The 25,144-nt window shown below is 41.4% G+C and overlaps 1 protein-coding gene and 1 pseudogene across 2 annotated transcripts; both read right to left on the bottom strand.

Moving 5' to 3' along the window:
* Positions 1 to 869: 869 nt before the first annotated feature.
* On the bottom strand, positions 870 to 11,763 carry LOC142946752 (guanine nucleotide-binding protein G(q) subunit alpha-like; annotated as a pseudogene).
* A 138-nt stretch (positions 11,764 to 11,901) lies between these two features.
* hnrpkl (heterogeneous nuclear ribonucleoprotein K, like) lies at positions 11,902 to 24,870 on the bottom strand. 2 transcript variants are annotated; one of them, XM_076088225.1, is made up of 16 exons: positions 24,598 to 24,870; positions 23,457 to 23,563; positions 22,668 to 22,765; positions 22,505 to 22,561; positions 21,684 to 21,727; positions 20,394 to 20,466; positions 19,005 to 19,118; positions 18,719 to 18,847; positions 18,205 to 18,512; positions 17,682 to 17,735; positions 17,373 to 17,412; positions 15,550 to 15,565; positions 14,745 to 14,777; positions 14,560 to 14,627; positions 14,280 to 14,449; positions 11,902 to 13,197 (listed from the first exon to the last, which is right to left on the bottom strand). In XM_076088225.1, the coding sequence occupies exons 2-16, from the start codon at positions 23,515 to 23,517 to the stop codon at positions 13,167 to 13,169; spliced, it is 1,296 nt and encodes a 431-aa protein (XP_075944340.1). In that variant the 5' UTR covers positions 23,518 to 23,563; positions 24,598 to 24,870; the 3' UTR covers positions 11,902 to 13,166. The 2 variants fall into 2 exon arrangements, with proteins under 2 accessions (XP_075944340.1, XP_075944349.1); XM_076088234.1 differs by lacking the exon at positions 14,745 to 14,777.
* Positions 24,871 to 25,144: the final 274 nt, after the last annotated feature.

Here is a 25,144-nt window from a genome sequence, read left to right as displayed (position 1 = left end):
ATATACATATACATATACACACACATATATATATACATATACACATATATATATATATATATATATACATATACATACACACATATATATATATATATATATATGTATATATATATATATATATATGTATATGTATATATATATATATATACATATATATATACACATATATATATATACACATATATATACATATATATACATATACATATACATATATATATATATACATATATGTACATACACACACATATATATATACATATATATATACATATACATATATATATACATATACATACATATATATATATATATATATATATACATACATATACATACATATATATATACATACATATACATACATATACATATGGGAGGGGTGAGGGACCTTTTACATGTCCATTTTCTTATAATCTGTCAATGGCTGTAGGCTATTTGAAGTTACAAATAGCCTACAGCTAATGGCTGATATTATTAAATATTAGAATGTTTGAAGTGGTTTATTTTTTTGGCATTAGTTTATTACACTGAATAAATTAATTAAATGAATCTGGCATTAAAGCAAAGCATGATTTATTAATAATGCACAGTTTTTAGTGCCATGTGCTTCTGCCACATTACTTTCAGTGTCTGTACTCTACCAAAAACCAGCCAAACTACATATCCCTGTGCACAACACTAAAACTATGGACCCCAAACAGAAGTGCTGCTGCAGCCTCCAGCCAGATGGACGTATCACAGAGGAGGATTTCAGGACCAACACTGCTCCAGATGAGCCGACAAAGAAGCCAAGAAGACAAACACATGAATGCTAAACCAACAGTGTGCTGGAGATGGTTTGTAAACACAGACAAAGGATGAAAAACTGAGCAACAAATGTCTGTTTATTTATCCACTCACATTAACAACACTAAGACTGCATTAAGATATCGCAGTGACAGTGACATCCAACCATAAATTAAACTGTTTAAATTAGGCTGTAATTATTTCTCACAAGAACAAAAGGGTTGTGTAAACATTCGTGCCGTGGATTTGCTCTCATTAGCTTTTTAGTCATGCATTTGAGACCCTTTAACAGCATAAGAAAAAAAAAAAAAAGATCAAGACTGAAGTAGTTTAATGCCGCGGAGAATATTTAACATAACAGTTCTCTCTTGAGCAGTTAGCCTCTCCACACTGACCTTGATGCGAGCAAAGACGAAAAATCTTTCACCATTAATGTACCGTGTGATAGTTACAATATGCGTTCAGATAAATAATTGCTAAAGCTCTACAGACATTATAGAAAATGTTTTTTAAGCAAGAAAACTACTCATATAGTCCATGAACGCTTGATTCTACAGCTTTGACAAAATAAAGACTTGTATGGGTTAAAATACATCGAGTGTATATATGAATGCTGTGCTCACAAAAAGTGGTTTAGGAGTAATTAATGCCATCACAGACAAATACTTAAGTGTACAAAGTCTTGTAAAACTTAAAATGCAGTTGTGGAAATGATAATACCCAACTTAGTGAGGTACAATATCAGCACAAATAGCTACGTAATAAAGTTAATGTAGTGTTAATTAATACTCGTTTGCCATTAAGCCAAGACACAAACTGTGTTTAGAGTATTCAAAACAGTTTTTGACATAAAATAATAAAATAAAATAAAAACAACTTGGGTTAGTGATGTGAGGTGCTGCATTGCAGTTAGTCTACATTCACGTCCACAGATTCCCTGAAGGAGAGACCGAGTACATTACAAGTCCTCGGAGGCTTTTGAGGCCACTGAAATACTTTTTTCCCCTCTTAATTCATCTATGTGCATTTATACTGTTACTGCTCGAAAAACGTTAAGAGCTCCATACATTTCAGAGTGCATGCTGTAATAGACTCCTCACTTAGGCAGCACTTTAATTGTCAGGACACACTTCATTATAGCTGGAGACATCCATTTCCAAAGAGCCTCACAGGGAAATTTGAAATATATCAGTAGTACAGTCATTTGGCGACAAGCTCTGTAGCTTCTCAATTTCCTGTTGTGGATTATAGTGTTCAGCAGCAGTGTGAGGCAATACTGAATCGCTGCAGAGCTCTCCGGACTACCAGCTGTACAAAGCCGATTGAATTACAGCAGCAACACCACCGGTTTAAACCAAGTTGTAGACTTCCAGGTTGATTTGCAAGATGTGGTCCTTCACTGCTCTGAAGACAAATCGAATGTTGTCTGTGTCTGTGGCACAGGTGAAGTGGGAGTAGATGATTTTTTTCACGTATGGATTGAGAGTCACAAACATATCTAAGATGAATTCTTTTCCTGCTTTGACGTCCTGCTGGGGACCTGGTGGAAAGCGACAGAGGGCAGAAACAGTGCATGAAAGTCACCGTAGTATTTTCAGTAGTTACATATAGGCTCAAGAATACAAGACAGGCTAGTGCTGTAATATAAAATGGTTGCAGAACATTTAAGTGATATGCAATTTATTTTTTTATTTTTTTAAAGAGGAAATAACCCAAACTTCAAAACTTCAAAATGAAAAGTTGAATTCCAAAGCAATGAGACACACCCTCGATCAATCGAATACATGCTGCCACAGCTGTATTTCATCTGGTATGACCACTATCTTATGATGGCTAATGTAAAGTCAGTTACACAGTAATATTTAAAGTTGGCTAACATGCGCTACTGGTCATACGTGACCACAGTGGGCTGTAGCAGCAAAACCACGGTGTGTATTGAACGAAGAAATGGTGTCAGGGCTTTTTACATTGGTTGCACTGGTGCGCATCATTTATTCATTAAGGTTTACCAGCACATCATTTAGATCCACCCAAATTTCATCTACGCTGAAGATGTTGGGTGAGGATTAGACATCTTACCTGGTACATAGTAGACAGGTAGTGAAGCGGTTACCTTCACACTGATGTTGGGTGAGGCTCGGTTACAGGTTTAACTGTCACCGCAGCATGTTTTAAAAGGTCTAGTGTGTCTTGCAGCATCTAGTGGTGAGGTTGCAGATTGCAGCCAACTGAAACTTATCCCATGTACCAAGCCTGTAGGAGAACTACAGAAACGTAAACACAAAAACGTGAATGGCCGTTTATAGTTTGGTTTGTCCGTTCTGGGCTACTACTACTACTGTAGAAACATGGCGGCCGGCTGCGGAAACCCGCTCCGTACGTAGTTATAAACGGCTCCTTCTACAGTAACGAAAACACAATGATTCTTATTTTTAGGTGAATATACACTCAAGATAACGTACTTAATAATATAATATTCCATTTCTGCCAAAAGATCCCCCAAAAGGCTTTACCTTTAAGGTTATGATGTTGCTCGAAGATTACAGGGTGCGGTTTCACTCACAAACGCCTTATTTTCCGGCTCAGAGCCAATCACAGGTAGAGTAGGGGGCGGGTCTTTGCAGAATGCTACACACATATACACACACACACACACACACACACACAGAGAGGCCTGCTAAATGTCAGGCGCCCTGGTGTCTCTCTTGACAGATTTGGGTGTGTTTCACTGCTTATAAATTCAACTTTTCATCTGTACGAGGAAGAATTTCTGATATCTTTTGCCAAGAAAAAAACTTTTTCCTCTTACCATCATATTCAGGGAAGTAGTCCACCAAATGCGAATGCATGATTTTCTCCTCCAGTAAATCTATCTTGTTGAGGAACAACATGACCGAGGATGACTCGAACCACTTGTAGTTTATGATTGTACGAAACAAGGCCATGCTTTCCTCCATGCGATTCTTTGAAAAACACATGACACAAACATCTAAGCATGAGCAGGAATATGACAGCAGTAGAACAGTTTTAGTATTAGACAGCAGTACTTCAGCAGTGATTGTCTGTGCAAGCAAATTCTATTGGCTGTAATCTCATATAGCCTTTATATGAGCCTCGCTGAGTAGTGCAGTTTGCAGAACAGAGCGACTAAAGAGCTCCCCCTGCAGATGAACTATACGCACTGCCACAAAGGATGGTCAAGAAGAAGAGAGAGAGAGAGAGAGAGAGAGAGAGAGAGAGAGAGAGAGAGAGAAATAAAAAGAGAAGGAGAGAGAGAGAGAGAAAAAACAGACTAGTGCTGGACTGTAGAAATCTAGGTCATCATCTTCACCTAACAGGTTTGGCCTTAAACAAAAGAAACAATGTCCCTTTGTGTCCCTCTGAGTGATTTACTTGATTCTCCCAAAGACAGCCCCTTTACTATACGGACTAACAAAATAAATAGGAGGAGATTATCTTGTAGTCGTTACAGATCATTTTGTAGGCATCTCACCTCATTGACGGACTCAACAAGGACCTGATCGTACTCGCTGAGCGCCACCAGGAACATGATGGAAGTGACTTCCTCAAAACAGTGGATCCACTTCCTCCTCTCTGACCGCTGGCCACCCACATCCACCATCCTGCAGCCACAGGTTCCACCATCATTACAATAAATCTGCATATTCCCAATTTAAAGCCAGTTTATCATAAGGGATGAAAATGAAATCAGAGCTTCTTTGTGCTCCGTTTATGTAGCCGGTCTGACTACGCGTGTTTGTTAGCGCATGTGAGATTCTATGTTGTGCCCCACTGGCTAGCTAATCGCCGTCTGTCGCCATCCCAGCCCACGGTGTGGTCAGGGAAATGTAGGACCACCACCACCACCCTCCTGCTCCAACCTCCCAACTAACACTGTTAGCTCTGTCAGCACTGCTGCTTCAGTTTGCGCTGTTAGCTGCTGAGAGCTGTGTGGAGGCATATCCCTCAATAATAGATATGCTCTGACTTTGGAATTTAACACCTTTAACTCAGCCAATTTAATGTAATTCATTAATACAGAAACAAAACCAACTTCCACGAGACACGAGACAGTACAAATGGGCAAAACAAGACCATGGACCTCTGGCAATTAATTATTAAATGAAGTCCAGCTGTGCTCAAACGAGACTATTAAAGAATAACAAGACATAATGGCTTCCTTGTGTATCTACTTCTACAACAATGCTCTTTAGTCTTGTCAGAGGACACGGGAAGAAACAAAACAGCCGTGCCAGCAGCTCCGTGAGGCTGTAGTCAACATACAACAGAAGATATACCAACAACATAAAACACTCACCTGAAGACCACATCCTCCAGATCAAAGGGGTACTCTATAATACCCGTTGTGGGCACCCTGACCCTCAGGACATCCTGCTGGGTTGGCAGATAAGCAGGATCAGCAATTCGGTCCATGTCATTCAGATAGCTATTAACACAGGAGGACGCCACGGAGTTTAAGAGAACGAACGTTAGAAAGGGTGAGAACTGGGAAAAGGACAGAGGATACATTTGTTGTAAAAATATTCACTTCATGGATGTTTCGGTTTCTGTGACTTCACTATAAGTCAGAATTAAAACGGGTTTCTTTGCTTTTTTTGTCAACAACCTTAAATGAACTAACCACTGAGGCTTCAGTGGTTACAGACAACTAGCAGATGAAACAATGGAAACTATTTGGCAATGCCGGAGTGGTTATTAGCCCCTGTTTACACTCACTATTTGGCTGAGTCGGAGAGCTGGTATTCCCTCTTGCGATGGTAACATTCCTGAATCCCAGAGTCGCTCCAAAGACACTTGATGGCATCCACGTAAGGGTTTGTTAATGTTGTGACCCTCTCCACATCAACCCCTCGGACAATACTGGCGTTTTCCTAAACAGCAGCAGAAAGACTCACTGAAACCGGTAACCGGACACTTCCAGAAACAAATATACAGTGGGATTTATGATGAAGATGGTGTCATGTTTATGTACTTGTTATTGAAGCGCTATGAAAGATAGAGAGGGGGCATGATGTGGTCGCTGGGTTTATCTCCCACACCAGATGTGTTATTTTATGTCAGGAGAAAAGAAGACTTTTATGCTCATCTGTACATCTTTTCTTTGTAATATGTCCATTCATAGACACAAAGAGCTAAACATAGAACAAAGGCTGCATTGTGTTCTTCCGATGTCCAGTGGCTTCTAGGAATTCCAAATCTCTCTATTTCACCCTTACTGCCCTCATTTATTTATGATTAATAACAAATATTTCCCTGACTGCAAAATACTTGTGGACCCACAGTGCAATCGTTCAGCCAGAAAACACTTCTGCACAAGCTGTCTGGAGTACGTTTTATGGTCGTTTATGGCCGAACAATTACTCTGTTTACTCTCACTTTCTATTCTCTGGGACTTTGGCATCATATCATAACTTTGCATCAATAAACAGCTCGATTGTACGAAGTGCTTTCACAGACATACTGCAATTGTCATTTTGTTGATGTTGTGATGGTGAGATTGTGACTGTCACGGTACAAATGTCTACGAGCTGCCACAGAGTTATAAAATATATCTGTACACACTGTAAATAGGTTTAACCAGTTTATTACACCACCTTTAAGGCCAATAAAATTAAAACTATCTGGAGAGATGTTTGCTGTCATATCTCCATATAATATGTAAGAATTAAAACATAATTTTCCTGTTTTTCTGTTGTTGGGCTGGAATTGGTAGCAGAGATTAAATGTGTGTTCCAAACAACCAGTGAAGTGTATTTTCTAGAGATTTTTTTTTTTTTACATTTCCGGGGGAAGCCATACCCTCGAATGCCTTTCCATTTTCGTGCATCTTTTTTAATTGATTTCATGGCTCCTGCTTCAGCACTTTCATGCTCCCACTCTTCTCTTTGGAGAGATGATGGGACACATTTAAAGGGATCCTCAGAAGTTGATATGCCAGCATTTTTTTTTATGATATCATGATTAAATAATTTATTTGGATATCATGATACACAATTATAATAAATTGATAACAATTTAAATCTAATCTATAAATATATATATATATATATTTTAGATATCATTTGAAGTTTGCAGTTTTGTTTTTGCATCACCACTCAGCGCACTGCAATTAACAATCTGAACTCTAATTGGCAACCTTCCAGAAACAAGCTTCTCCAACCTTTAAGCTCCATTACCCAGAATACAATAGCGCATGCAGCTCAGGAGAGAGTTATTAGCATGATAATGATGGAGAATAATGCGTACAGGTCCACTTGGAACCCAAACGTTGGTTGAAATAGATTGGGAGTTGTGTTTCCAACAGCAGTGTGCAGGATTTCTTCATTGTTCAACTCCTACGTGCCTCTACCCAAGGATTGTGCTCATTGGAATACCTCAGTGTAGTTACATCAAACTAACTCAACTATAAGTCTGCTCGGGTGTAAAAAAGGTCTGCGACAATGCTAAACTATTGTCGTACCCCATATTTGTGTACATGCATGTAAACATAGTCAGTGTTTCGTTGAACATATTTATTAATTTCTTCTCTATAATTTCACTTGAAACTAAAGTTCCTAATTAAATGAGAAAATACTCAGCACTTTTAATTTGAGTATTTAATTAACACAGGAGTATACAAAAATAGGCTTTACCATGTGGTTATCTCATGTAGACTATTCATTTATTAAATTATATTGCGATATATATTGTTATCGAGATATGAATTTACCAATATCCCACCGTATCGCCCGGCCCTACTTCCAACAAATATGTTTGCTAAGCCCCGCCCCCTTAGTTACTGTTCCACTCTCACATAGCACATACCGTGATTTATCAAATGGTGGTTCAGGCCTTCAATTACCTCAACTGCAGAGGGTACCAGGCCTCTGAAGCAGGCATTTATTAGAGAAGGATCTGCTCCCTTTAGCTTCCTGTTAAATATTTGTTACTGTATTATGCTGTCAATAGAATCTCAACACTTCCTGTATCTGTTTCAAATTAAAAGCCCTCTGGTGTTTCAGTGGACAGTTTAATTAGTGAATGTTCACTTCTACCTGACCTCTCTGACCTACAGCGACTCTGCACTTCCGTACTGCATGCTCAGTGACAAACAATGTCATCCTGTGAGCTTGCACAGTACGCCGCCCTCGCTCAGTGTCAGAGAGCAAGGAAGAAAATTGTAACCCACGTGCTGACTCAGACTTGGCTAATGCTGCCAAAGGTCCACGACGGCCACATGACTCACTTCCTCGTACAACCGTCACCGGACACAGAAAGTGGACGCCTCCTTTTCCTTACCTGGAACTTTACCTGATTTAGCATATTTGGGTGCACCAGCAAATGTGTGTGATTACCGAGTCTCTTACTTATATTTAGCTCAGGAGTACCTAACTTGTCTTTACATGCCTGCAGTGTCACATCATGTGCATTTTCCAAATGACGCCCTCCTCTGTAAGTAGACAAAACTCTCTGGCAGCTGGATTGCAAAACTAAACACCGTTGCAATTTACCAGAAGTGCTTCACCCTAACACACAGCTCAGGCTCCGTCAGCGTCTGTAAACCAATGCGCATGCATCTTTTGGACAGTGTGCGGTAAAACCTCTCTCTCTCTCTCTCTCTCTCTCTCTCTCTCTCTCTCTCTCTCTCTCTCTCTCTCTCTCTCTCTCTCTCTCTCTCTCTCTCTCTCTCTCTCTCTCTCTCTCTCTCTCTCTCTCTCTCTCTCTCTCTCTCTCTCTCTCTCTCTCTCTCTCTCTCTGAAGAAGCGAGGAAAGGACAGAGAAACAACAGTCTGGTCTACCTTGTTGTGTTCATACTTGTAGGGATCTTTAATGTGCTCATGGCCTGGATCATGGCCTGCATGGCTGTGAAGATGTTCTGGTAGACCAGCCTAGTGAAGCCTCTCTTGTCCTCGTCAGAGTATCCACGGCCATGGATGATCCTCATCTGCTTGATGAAAGTGCTCTTCCCACTTTCACCAGTTCCTATCCGCCAACAGATACACAACATTACTGTACACGCACATATTCACTTTAAGGAAGGCTGGCATTATTTATACACATTTTAAATTGTCAACAAATCCTATTAAAGACTAAAAGCAATGTGTCAGTCCATCTCTCACTACTTCACTTTGTGGATCTTTGTTGAACGCTATTATCAGGTCAAAAATCGGGTTGTCTGATACTTTGTTTTATGACAAAATACCTGCAAAAATAATGCTATTCCATCAACCTCAGCAGTACTTTGTGTTTAGTCTAATTATCAACACTATCCTAGTTTTCCGTTGATAATTAGACTAAACATGATACCTGCTCGGAATCAGCATTTTAGCATCGGCACTGTGAGCATGTTAGCATGCTGATGTTAGCATTTAGCTCAAAGCTCCACTGTGCAGCCTCACAGAGCCTCTAGCATGGCTGTAGACTCTGGACAATGGAGGTCTATGGCACAGATACACATAATCGACATCACATTTTTGTTGCAGAGGTAACACTTAGTAGAATCAATTCACTGCTGGTTTCGATCTCTTCATGGGATTTGTTGACAAAATTAAAAATATACAATATCAACAGCCTGTGTTATGTGTGAAGTACTTTCCCGTCTTTCAGTCTTGGACTTACAGTAAACTCATAACCATAGTCTGTGTTTATCTTATTCTTGGGCCCTGTGGGTCTTTCGTTTATTCCTTGTGTCAAGTTTTAGAAACAGTATTTTGTCATCTCAGCCGTGTCTGACTGTAAAAAGATGAACCTGAAGATATTGCAGCATTTCCCCCCGTCGCTGACGACGTTGAAATGAAATCATGTTTTGGCAACAGTCACAGAGGGAAGTGATTAGCATGCAAGCTTGTCATTCTAATACAGGGTTTAGTTGAATACAGTCAGGGTTTACACTTGATGTGATTATTTTGATTAATTTAAACCTAGTAGGCTACAGAGTTTTAAAATGTAAGACTTATACGTATGTGGTCATTGTTTGGAAAGCACTGAAGCTACGCATCTGACTTTTGAAAAACGACTGGTTACACATTCAGTACGAGTCAATCATTTTTGAAAGCAGAATAATTATAGCCAACGTGACCACCTTCACCTTACAGTTACTCACAGATGCATTCTTCGTCAAGTAACACAAATACAATGTGGCCTCCCAAGATGATGAGCTGACACACATTTATTTACCTGTTGGACTGATATGAATCTACTCAATACTTTATACTTCTATGACATTGTTTTGCAGAGAAAAATATTGTACTTTTACTCCACTCTGTATTTAACTGACATCTGTAGTTCCGGATGAAGATTCAACATACAAACTTTATTATCCGTTTAAGAAATATGATGCAATGTTACAAATAAAAACTATCAAACAACAATATTATTTTTGAAATTTCTTTCAGTACACCTTAAACCACGAACGCATCGCTATGCACTCAAGTACTTACAAGGCCAATTAGGTAATGGATATGCATGTATATTTATTCATTCTAGTGAGGAGCTTTAATTAATTTGGTGACGTAAGAAGAATTGCTACTTAAGTATAAAAATACTCAATTAAAAGTCCTGCATTCAAAATCTAGTAAAAGTACGTAAGTATCAAAAGTATAACTACTCATTAAGAAAAATAGCCCCATCCAGATTGATGTATTTATAATACATACAGTATATTGCTGGAATATTACTGCTGCATTCATGTGTACAACAGTATTTTGTTGTTGTGCAACTTTATACACCGTTAGAAAGTGGTGGAGAGTAATATTCACCTCAGTTTAGTGCTACTTTTTTCACTTATTCAGGTACATCCATATTATTCTACTCCACTAGGACAATCATGTACTTATTGGTACATGAATTCAACAGCTTCCTAGATATTTTACAGGCTAGGATCTTACATACAATATAATAATGATCATCTCATAAAGTAATGCATTGCTATAAATTAAACTATATCACTTAGCTCTACTTGACCAGCAACAACATCCTTACGTGTTCATGCATTAATAAACATGTCTAATGATACAACACTCTGAAAGTACAAGTAGGTAGGCCAACTTTTACTTTTGATAATTTAAGTACATTTCATTTTTGTAAAACTTCTGAATGCAGTATTCTTATTTTTACATGAGTGTACCCATCGTACAAGTATTATAGACTGGTTGTATTTTTCGTGGCTTACCGAGCAAAAGGAGCTTGAACTCCCGTCGGGAGTCCTTCTTGTCCCGGCGGAGCTGCCTCTCGATCTCATCGTTGATCCTGCGAGCCTCTTTGGCCTCTGGGCTGAGGCAGCAAGCCCCCACGGAGCTCAGAGTCATTACTCCCGGAAAACACTCCACCTTCCGAGGCGACACACACACACACACATAACGTTGGGTTCCGCAAGAAATAAATTAGCACGAGTATCCTAAAGTCGATATGTTCCCATTAACCCATCCAGAATCCCCACTGCGCACTCAAAACACAACAGCTGGAAAACAAAAAAGGTTCTAACAAATGTTGGTTTTCAGGAAGTCAAGACGTTTCTCTGCAAGGCTGCTTGTTATTACCTTGTTCCTCTATTGTGAAGAGGGAATTAAGTTTGTGCAACAACTTCAGCAGACTGAAGCAGCAGCAGCGAGTCCTCTCTCCGGGCGTGGTGGGCTGAATATGGCGGAGTTTCACTTCACAGCGCGACAAAACAACACAAACACCGGCAACAGTCGCTCACTCCCCGGGACAAAGAAAAAGGATGCTCACGCTCCAGGCTTAGTGTTTGTATCTGGAGGTGAAGCTCGGTGTTTTCTTCCGCTGCGTCCACTTTTGTTTGTCCCGTCCTCTATCCTGTTTTTTTTTTTTTTTTTTTTTTTTTTTTTTTAAAACAACAGTGGACCATGTGACAGAGGGCTGTTCTCTGATGGGAAACCGTGTGGGCTTTCACCATGGCCATTACATTATGGGAACAAATTTCCGGTGTTAACTAGTAAACTACGGATGCATGTGACGGTTACGAGCTACAGGCTGATACACAATTCACTGGAAATCAATTACAGACCCACAAACACAATTAGATAGACGTCTCTTATCCTCTGTCGGAATAAAGTAAAAAAAATAAAATACCACACACACACACACACGGTGAACTGTGACACAGACTTTATTTACTAAACACCTGCAGGTACAACAGATATGAGATACAGATGTGAGCAGATATAAAGCACCACTCATGGACTCACAAAGCTGTAGGTTTCTCACATCAAACCGCATCTTTAGAGAGGCGTTCACCAAAACAAAACAAAAAACTTTAAAAATGCTTTTGCAAAAACACTTATGCACGAATAAATGGATCAAACGGATCAGATATTAAGGTTGCACTACAGCGAGTCATGAGAGGCAGAAAATAAGTCTAATGATAGTAAAAAGGAAAAAACACACACAAACCTGTTTTATGGCGCCATCTCCTTCCAAGAAAGTAGAAAGAATTCTGGGCCTATCTAACCTAACCACTTCTGAAATAACTGTTTCTATGTAAATATATACACACACTTTATACAGCTCCTTGTCTTTCTATGAAAAACACAAAATATTAAAATTTATTTTTTATATCACACTGGCACATTTATCCCAACTTAAAGCAAAAGTATTGCATTTTGGGAAACGGGCTTATTCAATTTCTGGCAGACTTTTAGCAGTCGGTTAGCTTAGCACAAAGACTGGAAACAGAGGGAAATAGCTAACCTGGCTGTGCTGAACTACGTATATCCAAGTCCACCTACAATATCAGCCATACACACAAGTGGTATCAATCTTCTTATCCAACTCTACGCCAGAAAGTGAATAAATCAAAATGTCAAACGACTCCTTTAAAGCCAACCGTAGCAAAAAGAAAAGCACTTCATTTGAGAGTGGAAAAAGATATTGGATGTCTGAAAATAAAAATGTATTTGAATGAGTCTTTAACCGTTCTGAGACCATGCTTCTTCATTTAGACTAGAGTGGTTAAACGTTTGAGAGGGGGGGGGGGGGGGGGACAACTAAAACTCACATAATGTTCCTTACAAAAAAAAAAAAAGATTACATTCTGCATGCTGTACTGAAATGAGGGAGATAAGGGCTCGGGGCGGCTCACAACACCAAATGTTATCACACAGATGACTTTACTCCAATGACGGCACAAGAATCTCCTTAAAAAAAAAAAAAAGAATTACACCAGCACAGAAACATGTTGTTTGCCGTTTGACAGTTTAGGATTTTTCAAAACTCCTCAAAATAACAAAAATTGCGATTTCTAGATAGATGGCATAGTGTGCGATAGTGAGGGGAGGAGGCCGAGCAGAGGAATGTCTGCTCTGAATAGGAGGAGGAAACAGTATGGCAGCATGGCTTCACTCTTCCCATCCCTCTTCCTAGAAGAAGCGCCCAGAGTACTGCCTCACACTGAAATAAGAGACAGATGAAGGTAAGGGCATTTTATTATAACATTAAGAATATTTATTTGAACCGGAACGTGACATGGGTCAGGAGCTGGTAATGCTGCAAACTGTAAGGCATTTTTCATGTGGAGCACAATTGTTTAAGGTGTAAAACGTATGCCGAGGTCAAGGCCGGAAATAAATTCTGTCTGCAAGCAGACAGAATGACTGCGGAGACCAGCTTAGTGATGGGGGGGGGGGGGGGGGGGGGGGGGGAAGCATCCGTGAACTGAAAAGCTCTTCAAGATGAAATACTGGTGTAAGGGAAAGAAAAAAGAAAGGCTCAACACCATTTTGTTCTGGTATATTGTGCTAATTTAAACGTTTATCTAAGGCGGTAAAACAGTGACTTCAGTAGAATGTCAGGTTCACACATTAAGTTTAATAAAATAAGGGCAGCAGCTAATGATCATTTCCATTATTGATTAATCTGCCAATTACGTTCTCAATTGATTTGTCTGTAAAAATGCCCCAAATAACTTCCTGAAAACAGCGAAAAGCAGCAGATCCTCACATTTAATAAGCTGAAGCTATAATATGTTTGCTATTCTCGCTTAACAGATGATTAAATAACATATAAATAGTAATGTATTGTCAAAACTGTTGCCAATACAATTTTTGTTGATCAATTAGCACACTAATCCTTTCAGCTCTTCACAAAATGAGCACCTCTCAAGTGTTGTTTTGTTGCTGATGTTGGTCAACATCTGGTTCAACGCAGAAGTCGTAATAGTAAATGCAGTACATGGTGTATTAGTACAATTAACATAAGAGCAACTACGGACAATCATCTTTTGAATGAAATATTTTATGTATTTTATTATTAAGTCTGTGTGCGTTTCACCTGCTTGCAAGACAAATTTACTCACAAGGGACAATAAAGTGAAGTCGAAGTGAAACTATTTAATGCAGCAGCTAAAACAATGTTTACTTCCAGCTAGTGGTGGATGAGCAAAGAGGCCATCAGAGGAGGCCACACTGCTCCAATGACATGGGCTGTTTGGGGGGGGGAGGGGGTGGGGGGGTGGGGGTCACAGGAGCACATGCCTGTTCTGCAGCAGGTACTGGGCGTTCTGGATCTGGTCCTGTGTTCCTGTGATGGTGATGATGCGGTCCTCAGAGCCCTCTAGTGGTTCATCAATCTTGATAGATGCCCCAGACTCATGGCGGATCTGCTTGATCCTCTGGCCGCCCTTACCGATGATGGAGCCAGCCAGCTGTGGAACAACCACGCGGGACAATTGAAAATAGAGTGAAAAGTGTCATTCCTTACCGCAAAGAGTCTAGTTTTGGGGTCTTTTTGAGAGTGAATAGATGTCTTACTTACATCTTTTGGGATGGTGACTTGTGTTGTGATGACTGGGCCTCCAATATCACTGTATGAGCCTCTACCACCTTAAATCAGAGGTGAGATAGTAAATTAGTCTTTGACTAAAACATGCAACAGGAGGAAACAATCCCTTTAGGTGAGGAAACAAGACACTGGGACAAGAGTAATCCATCCCCACTCACCAGACTGAAAGTGCTCCCAGGAAGAATTGTTGTCTTTGAACGCATTGGAAAGGCAACAAGAAAGTGAAAAATGAAAATACACCACAGGGACAAAGACAAGAGATAGTGTGATAGTAAACAAGAAAATACAGCAAATGGCCATGACAAATAGGTTCTCCCTCTGTGCGCTCTAACGAATATGTTGAAGGACATAAATGAAGTTAATTCATTGTTGTAAATGCTCGGGTGTGGTGATGTGTCATAACCTGCACCAACATGAGCCATCAGGCAACATCAGGTTCTAATCTGAGCATTACGGTTCATTCCCCAATAAACTTATATAATGTGGGTCAAATGTCATGACGCCTGCAATGTTCTGTTTTTGTTCATTCAACGATACGTTTCAGCATTGAGGTCATAATCAGCATTATATTCAGAGGCATTTCTGATATGCTTCTCACCTAATGTATGAAAATAGGGAGCAGATAATATGATTTAGTATAAAGTGTATATTAACTAGGACCTCAGTTATAAACATGTAGTTGAGTTTACACCATGACAATGTCACCGAACCCGTAACATTATGAGCGTTGTAAAGATATCTATCTTTACAACGCTCATAATGTTACGGGTGTGGCAGGGTTGTTGCATTGGACTGCAGTATATCGTACAAGTGTTCCTAATAAAGTGGACACCGAGTGTAAAAGACAGTCTACTGTATGTGGTTGCCTCTACATAACATGTCTGAAGTGAATGGTGGCTGAAACTACAATAATAAGTCCCACGTTAAAAATTGATTAAAAAAAATAATAATATCAACACTCACCATATCCACCTCCACTCTGCATTTCAGGATTGATTGGAAGAAGAAAAAAGGGAAACATAAAACGGTTTTAATGACGCAATGAGGACAGTATACTATCAGAACCCAAGTTTTCTGAAATAATAATAAATCATAAACATTCTATGTTATTATTAGCCGGTACTGGGTGGGATCACAGGCTGATTTGACAGCATGAAGCAGTCCCTGCACAGTTATCTGTGACATTCATGCTTCAAATATCTTAATACACTTCGTCTGAAAACTACATTAGTGGTTTGAAATCTGAGGCCTGCAGGAGGCCACTGAAACAATCTGAGGTAACCACCCTGAGACGATGAGTATTTCTGGATTCATTCATTATTATTATGAATTCATTAATCACCACGGCAGTGGAAGGTTACACCTGTTCCACAATAATGTAATGGTGATAATGTGGCATCGGCTTAGACACACCTTTTAAGTGCTCAGCATCATGAAACTGACATGTGGACACTCCCAAAGGGAGACACTTTTATTGTCATCAGCAGTTGGACCTGCAGGTCAGGTCCAACATGTACGATCTGTTGGTAAGGTGGACACCACCTGCAGCAGTTCAGAACCGCAGAGGTAAACGTGTTGGGGTGCCATCTACAGGCAAGGACAGGAAACGCTTCTGCAAATTTGACACGTGTGACGCTTGCAGGCGATGAGCGTGAGAACAGACTCTCTTTCCTTTTTACTAGCCGACACAAATCACATGACACGTCAAGCTGGTTCCACCAACAATAGAGATCGCTAAGAATGGCTTCCAGCACCTTGTTGAACCAATGCAACAAGGAATTTAGGAGTAAATTCAGGCAAACGAGGGTCATGCCCAATATTACAAAGGTGTACCTAATAAAGTGGCCACTAAGTGTATTTCTGCTGATTATGAGAGGACACCAGAGTTCACACAGCTCTCAGGCTTCTGGTTAGTTTGGAGCGTGAAGATTTTTTTTAACGACATTGGGTGACAGCAGATGCCATGAGAAAATATTTCAAGTATTAAAACGTATTGAACTTAAGCTTTTTTTTAATGCAACAGGATCGAGAAACTATCTGGAATATTACTTTTTATAGATATGGTTTATGATAGTGAACCATGATAATCTAACCAAAGAATTCATTGCTCATATTTAGGACATACTATACTAGTTTGCCTTAACTTCTTAAAGCCATTGGCTCTTCAGATTGTTGAGAGGTGGAAATGCTAACGTGTTTAAGTTATGTGAGCATCTAAACACTAACAGTAAACTGCATGTTGTATTTATTAAGCTTTAGATGAGTAAAAGCTTATTATCTATTATCAAAGGACATCTTATATTCAAGTATTTTTTTCCTCTCTTACTGTTGAAATTCATTTGCATTTTGATATGAACGATGTTCTGGATCGCATCATGTTTGTTCTTGAATCTCAATAATTAACTGACTATTGGCGTCTATTGGATCAAATGTATTCTTTGCCTTATTATTGAAGCTATTTGCTTGCAGCGAACACCTGAAAGAAGCCCGTTCAGGGATTGCTTTTGGGTTTCTCAGCTCGGGTTCATTTGCTAGCCCGCTGGATCTCCGGACTACGTACTCGGCTGCTCTGTGGTAACCACGGAGACGACTGTTGCCAGGCAACAACAGGCCTATATCAGTGTGCGCACACGGTGAAACAGCAGCACAGTGTCCGTGCGCCTCCGTGCTTGTACTACAATCGGAAAAAAAGGAATTCCAATCACATTATTATCTGGAACACAATTCACCAAACGCACAACTGGGACGCTGCAAAACACACCGCCGGGCGTTATATCGGCACTCACCATGCTGTCGTAACGGTCTCCTCCTCGGCCTCTTCTGTCACTGAAGACAAAAAGCCGTGCATTAGTATGGTTTCTCTCCTCTACAGGACACTTGACTCTGAAAGTATCTCGCAGGTCAGAGCTGTTGGGATTGGTATTTAGAAAAGCTGTGAGTGTGAAAGGACATGCAGACTCTACAGATGACCTGTGACCTGACTCTGAATCAGGGCCGGTGGGGTTGACATTCTGCTACTGAGCAACTTACACCGATATCTGTCGCTCTGCTTTTGAGAGAAAATTGAATTATTGACAATGCTGCTCCGTATTCACCTTGGTCTGTCGTCCATGCCGCCATGATAGCTGCCATGTGAGAACCTGTCTCCCCTGCAAACAATGACAGAGATAGATATAATTGTCTAACTGTATCTAAACAATTGAGTATCTAAGGGTGCTTTCACGCCTGTAGTTTGGTTCATTTGGTCCGGACCAAGGGAAAAAATGATCGGTTGTTGCCTTTTAGTTCTGATCTGGTTCATGTTCACACAGATGTTTTACAAATCACCCAAAAGCTGTGAGCATGAAGTCAAATGGACTGACAGGTAAATCCTTGATCGGACAGTTTTGGCGACTGTGTCACAAAGAGCTCAAGGAAAAATAACTGATTATGAGCAATATTTGTCGTGACAAATAAAGGAAGAAAAAAGCATTTTGTGCCTTAATATTACAGGATGACTGTTACTGTGTCGTCACTACGAACCAAACCACTCGAGGAAAACGCCCCAGAGTTCATGTTAATGAACCAAACAGGTTAAAGGTGTGAAAGCATCCACAGTTAGCGGGGTCTCCTCCTCACCCTCCTCTTGGCGGTGGTGGTGGGGGAAGAGGCAGGTTACGCGCTCGGCTTCCCCCTCGTCCACCTCTGCTCAGCGGTGGCGGGGGGCCGCGGCGGGGGCTTATGTCGTCGTAGTCCCTCCTGGAGGGGGGCATGGGTCTGTTTCCACGGACAGGGGGCAAGCGCTCAAAGCCGCCACGCACACGGATGGGGAAGCCGCCGATCGGTCGTCTGCCTCTCTCCTCAAACAACACGGTGAAACCGCCGTAGTCGTACGTCTCGTCGTAGAAATTGGGGTCATAAGGCTGGGCCCGACCTTTGATTGGCGCCTGAAAAATGAGAGAACGTTAAAGACGGCTCTGTTCTGAAATAACTGTCGCTGTAAAACAAACAATTTGGCGACTTCTCACAAACTATACATCAAGTTTAAATAATGGACTTCAGCCTCTAAGCCTTTTAAGTGTCCTTACATCTGCAACACATGACTATATAAAGTATGTTGAGGCTTTTAGCAGATCTCAGAGATGTAACTCACCTCTGACACCAGCTCCAGGATAACTTTTATACATTCAACGACGCGTTCTGGCTTTCCTCCCACCAAGACGACTCTGTCAGTGGAGTGTGGACAGCACTCCTGGAACAGCTTGATAGTGGTCTGAGTGTTCTAGTGCATGGAAACACGAAAGTGTCAAGACGTATATGTAGAAAATACAATTCATGTTAGATAGATAGCAATAGAATACTCAAACAATTCTGATATTAACAGCTGTTGGTGCAGAGCAGCAGTGGCGAGGCGTCTGCTAATCTGGACTCTGTCCTACCTCTCTCAGCTCCTTTATCTTGGCACCTTTTACCCCGATGATGCCCCCTGCCAAGCTCTGATGGATCAGCAGGCGAAGCTCTGAGTCAAAATCAATCCCACTGTAATGCTGGTACTACAGAAACACAAAGCGGGATCAGTGGTGTCAGTAGGGCCCGAAACTCTTCCCAAAGCTGATGCACAAAGCTTTTCTGCAATTAGACACTCTAATTTCTGCAAATACTGTACATACCCACCGACGTTATGTATGTATGCATGTATGCATGACTCCTACGTGACCAATAACACTGATTCTGATAAATGCATAAATGTTTTTCTGGAACACAATAGCAATCTTTAGTTTTACTCTCTTGAAATAATGCAATTTAAAACTGAACCGATACAAGCAGATAAACAACACGTGCAGTTTTGATTAAGGAAAATTAAAACAAACATTTAAAGATAATCGAAAAAGTAATATTGGGATTCACCATATTTTTACAGGATTAGCACCAAACCTCTGCCTGATGGTAACTGCTATAATCCATGTAGTCTTGTTTTAAAAGATCGGTCCAGAAACATTTCAGATATGAAAAAGTAGTAAAATAAGACCGTTTAAAAACAACATGTTTTTAAAGCAGCACGAGGTAACCGACGCAAAATAATTGGCACTCAAATAGCTGTTGCAGTCTCAAAAATCATCACATGGCAAAAGAAACTCAATGAATCATGACGGCATTTGCCGAACACAGAACAATTGGAGGAGAACAACCTCAAAAGCACCACTGATTTACACAGTCTAGACAAAATCACTTTGAGTTTCACAAAGGTGGTAGTTATGGCAGAGCCGCCATTTTGGAAAATATATTCAAGGCAAACGACCATGAGGCACACAAAATCTGGAGCAATAAACATGCGCTACCTTTCACTCTGATGTTTGGACACATCTTAAGCAATGTGTGCCAACTTCTCAATACGATAGTGGATCAATATTAGAATGGGTTGCCAATGAGTCTCGACAAAGTAACGGGTTCCTGGTTGGGTTAGGGCAGTTTGGTTGTTTTGGGCATCCAGGTCATCTGTAGCAAGTCAATCTGAAGCCTGCAGAGTTAACGTCCATGTTCACAACATAGCAGTGTTCTTCTTCACTGCCTTCGTTGTTGCATTGTCAGGTTGAAATAGTGCAAAACCAAAAGGACGGATGTGACTTGTGCCGCTCGTGTGTCCTTGTGCTTTACAGGAGAACCTTACGGCTCATGCAGAACTCCATCATAAAGTGAACTTCAAATTCTGCCTAATGCTACTTCCCCCCCCGATTCTATTAATTTCGAAAGGCAATGTCATCAATCATCCTGGTCTGCCCTCTGTTCGTGTACACTTAATTAACAAGGTAATTAACACGGTGGCTTACCTCCTCTAGAGTTGGTATGATTTTCAGCAGAATGTCTCCAATGGTGTCGATGCTGGCGTTCACACTCAGGATCCTGTCAGCAACCATTGTGGCCAAAAGGAAGCAAGGTGTTACAAAGGGGGACGAGAAGTAGAAAACAAAGCAAAACCAGGTTTTAAAGAAATACATGAAGCAGTCAAGCAAACGGTAACGGACAAACTACAAAGAAGAGAAATTAAGACTGCTGCACACTACACACAATTACAACTTTTCCCTTACACTAGACATGCACTCAATCTAATATTATTTTCTAAGTAAGAGAAGCCTTGGGAGGATGGGCAGCTTCAGAACGGCTGAAATTAAAGTGAGACTGGCCACACAGAGTTGGGGGGGGATGTGAAAGAGAGACAGATCTTCTATGACCATCCCACCACCAGCAAGTTGGGGAGAGGGAACGTAACAAACTCAAACATAAGCTTGCCATGACAATTGCGCCACCAGCACACCTTCTCATCGTGACCAGGGGTTGTGGAGGAGGGGGGAGGAGGGGTGGGGCTCGGGGCTGAAGGTGAGGAGGAGACGAGGTGGGCAGTAGAGAGGAGTAACAGAGCAGAGGGGGTTGAGGTGGGGAAGGAAATGCGAGTGGTTACCAACTACTTAGTGGTACAGGACAGGAGCAGGGGTGAGGGGTTGGGGGAGGGTTATGAAAGGTTTGGCAGGCAGCTCTGATCCGATGTGGCCCGAGAGAAAGTTAACAGAAGGGATGCAGCACAATGAAATAAAGACACGACATTGATGAGTGACAAGAGTGGGTGGGGGGGGGGGGGGGCCTCCAGACAAGCCAGGGCTCTCTCAGAAGTCATGGACAGTGATGCTGACAACAGTGGGGGAGGGAGGGGGAGGTCGGAGGTAAGGGGGGCCAGGTGGGCCACAGAAAACAGAGAGAGAAAAAGATGTCTGCTTTCCAACAGGTTTCATGGTAAAAAATTAAACATCACAGCAAGGAACAACAACATCCAACAGCTGCGTCGCTACTACTTGGTTGGTTTGTCAGCGATTCACCGCACGGACAATAAACTGTAAGGACAAAACGTCCAACTGAATGGAGATGCTGAAAATGGACATAAATAATCAAAAAGGAACAATACACGTGTCTTACAAGTGGAGCAGGGGGGGGGGGGGGGGGTTTGAGGGGAGGGGGGTATACGGTCATGTATATAGAAATGTTAAAATGAAACAGAAGGCAGGATATCAAAGACATGTGTTTCACTGTTCTAATCAGGCAGTGAGGCAATAACTGGTGGGACATACCGCTCTGGGCCACTGCTGTCTGGGACTGATACACTGGCATTGAACTGCATGGGCCGAGGTGGTGGTGGTGGTTGTGGTGGTGGTTGTGGTGGAGGAGGTTGGCATTGGGCGGGGGGGCATTCAATCACAAGATGTCAAGTTAGGTGCCCATTTAAGGAGGGGCGTGGTTTATGGGCGGGGCCAACCGGGAGTGTCAGGTGGGCAGGTGGGCGGGCGTTCAGGGGCGGGCGGAGGTTGGGCCAACGTCATGGTGGGCAACGCAGGAGGGGCATGTTGATCCAGTACATGGGCAACGGAGGAAGGTGGCCAAAAATAAAAACAAAAAAGTAAAAGGAGAAGGGAAGAGGGGGAGAAGGAATACATTTTTAATTGAATACAGGCTATACTTTGTCCCAAAAGTGAAATGAGAGACTTGAAACTGTGGTGAGTGAAGAAGAACAGGAAGTGACCTGGACAAAGACAAGTATAAAACACAGTCTGGAGATCCCCGTCCCTGAGACTATATCCACTCAGGCTTTCAACACTGTGAGGGGAACCGGAATCAGGGCGAGAGTCACAAAAATCCAACAGATCTGTCTAACGACGCCTTTCTTCTCGGTCCACATGAGACAACTTTCACCGTTATAGAAAACTTGGACTAACAGTGCATGTCAATTCTTGAAACTGCTGGGGAAAAAATCTGGGATTGTTTCTGTGGGAATCCAATGAATAGGGCGTTTGAACGAATTGAAATGTACGTCTGGATCCTTTTAATTTTATTAGCCAAATAAACTTGCTCCTCAGCTGCAGAACCGTTAGCCGCATTTCATCCATTTACTCACGTCTGTGCGTAAAGCTTTTATGTTCTTGCCTCCTTTTCCGATAACAGCACCAGCATTCTGTGAAGGAAAAGAAGGTTTTCCTTAGAAATAATAATAGTAATCGCTTTGATCAATGGGGGAAAAAAAACTGCGGTGTGACTTAACAACTAATACGGGTTTTTACTTTGCTCTGTAGCAGCACACGCAGCTCCACCATCTCATCTGCGTTGCGAGAACGTTTGAAGGCGTGCTCTTCGTCCATGTCCTCAGCCGGGCGTTTACCTGAAAGGGAAGAAAATCCAGGTAAAAAAAAAAAAAAAAAAAAAAAAAAAAAAACTTAGCCAGGTCGTCATTCTGGATGAGGTATCCATCAGGAACAGACATCATAACTTGAACGCAACTCAGTACAATTGACAATTCCAACTTTGGCACCTCAGTGTGGCAGTATAAAAGACAACAATGCTTGATTATTCCTGATTCAGGACTATTAATATTAAGAAGAAAAATGCCAGAGGGAACCAAATTATCATTACCAGCCACAAACACTTAATAGAAGTGACAAAAATATAAATACATGGCGAGTGCTGGGTCTACACAGCATGTTCCACCCGGAGAATGGGCTTCATTCAACAGCCAACTGTATCCTGGAATACGTCCAGCACCACCACGGACCCTTCCTGGATTAGAAGACGGGCAGATCTGCTCAGGGCCCACTGAACAGCAGTCTCTTGGACAGGAGAGTCCCTCAACCATCTGACACGTCCACATGCTATATAGTGTCAGCCAGAAATGTTCCGTTTTTTTTACCTCCCGTGAGTGAACTAATTAGCAGATACATCTACACACTGTATTTCAAGCTGGGTGTAACACTTCACGGGCTCAGTTCGTTTTCTGCTTAACGCATTAGTCTGTTCGTGCAGTTTACATCGCGGTCACGAATGGCTGATCGGAACGAAGATGTGTGGGGTCTCACCATTAGCGTCAGTGTTGCCGAATGCGGTATCTTCGTCCTGGTGTTCGGGTTTCCCCTCCATTGTCTTGCACCTGCAGTGGAATGCAAACAGGCTCCTCTCCCTGGATCTGAAAAATAATAATAATAATAATAATAATAATACAGGATTAATACAATCAGCCTGGCTACATACGACACATCCATCTAATCAAATATGCTGATTAGAGCTGCAATTGGAGATTCGTTTTATCATCAGTTCATCTGCCAATCATTTTCTGAAGTAATGTATTAATGATTCGGCCTATAATACATCAGAAATGTCTTTGAATGTCTTCTTTTGTCCAATCAACAGTCTAAAAGACAAATATTATATCCACATAGTCAATCTACAACCACATAAAATGATAAAAAGCAGCAAATCTTTACAAATTAAAAGATGGAAAGAGAGAATGTTTGGCAACGTCCTTAAATGGCTGAAAAATAAATCTATTATCAAAGTAGTTGCAGATTATTGGTCTGCAGCTCTAATTCTAATAAATAATAATTCTAATAACTGACATTTTAAGGCAAGTGTGCATGCAGCTGCATGCATGTTGTCTGGGTAGTTCAGCATCATAACAGTCAGGGCTGTCATCTACACCATCCAGGACTGAACACTTTACATATAGTCTCAAACTAGCCTGCATGGTCTCTACTTAACGCGTGCAGTCCACCTCCACTCACCGCCCACTGTGTCTAGTTAAACACTGCTCAGGCAGGTTGCACTTCTGCAGCCATCCCTTACTGTACCGAGGCCTTGCTACATTACAGGGAGACACTGGTCAACGCCTACACAGCTAAGGAATTAGCAGCAACCTTTTTTTAACTAGCATGAGGTTTTTTTAAAGAGCATTTACAGCTAACCCTGCCCCATGAAAACACGTTGCGTTACTGCTAATTGCAGATGCAAACAGGAGTTACCTTAGCTGCTTTGCTAAGTTGACATTACTTTGCTAAGCTAACAGCTCTGCTAAGCTAGAAGATATAATGGAGCTAGCCAGCTACGTTATCCTCGTAGTTAAATGTCAGCGGTGAAATCAAATTACATGAACCGTAGTTGACAAAACAGGCTAAATGACGCAACGTTGCACGCTAACACCACATAACAGTGAGAAAAACAAACCTGCAGCAAAGCCACGTTCGCTGCGGTCCTCCAACGGTCTCCTCGCCCAGGAACGTGTGCACGTTTTCAGCATGAGAAGAGAAGACGACTGTGGATGAGCTCGATTCGTCGACACTCTCCCGGTGTTTGTTGCTTACTCCTGTCAGCGCGTCAGCGGGCGGGGGCTTAGACACATTACACTCACAAAGGGCAATTGACGTAACCGTGTGGTCACCCAGAACAATTTATCAAACTCTCCGTTAGGTTTGGGGTATTATTGTCCCAAGTTGAGGCTCGCAGGCAGCACCTTCTCTCAACCCCGCCCCCTCGGCAGACACCCCCATCTACTAACACCACTGCGTGACTATGAATGTTTATTTATATATATATTATTTAATCTAATCAGATTTAGAGTACAGCACAAAGTACTAAATTAGATTCTTGATTTACACATTGTCCTTATTTGGGACCATCTCATCCACTTCTCAAAGTACTTCTAGACATGTTGGTTAGTCCTAAAATGTCATGCTTATTTATGTATTTATTTATTTACCAGGGACAGTGCACA

This window comes from Anarhichas minor, unplaced genomic scaffold, assembly GCF_050575085.1.
Source record: "Anarhichas minor isolate MPS153535 unplaced genomic scaffold, ASM5057508v1 ptg000002l, whole genome shotgun sequence".
Lineage (NCBI taxonomy): Eukaryota > Metazoa > Chordata > Actinopteri > Perciformes > Anarhichadidae > Anarhichas > Anarhichas minor.
Note: the sequence above shows the minus strand (reverse complement) of the source record. Positions and strands in the feature narration are given on the sequence as shown.

What these genes read in the sequence shown, in the direction of transcription:
- hnrpkl (XM_076088225.1), bottom strand. Translation starts at nt 23,517, where the DNA reads ATGGAGGGGAAACCCGAACACCAGGACGAAGATACCGCATTCGGCAAC. An exon ending in TCATACCAACTCTAGAGGAG is followed by an intron (nt 19,119 to 20,393) that starts GTAAGCCACCGT and finishes GTGTTTCTGTAG; the next exon opens with TACCAGCATTACAGTGGGAT. An exon ending in AAGTCACCATCCCAAAAGAT is followed by an intron (nt 14,450 to 14,559) that starts GTAAGTAAGACA and finishes GTTGTTCCACAG; the next exon opens with CTGGCTGGCTCCATCATCGG.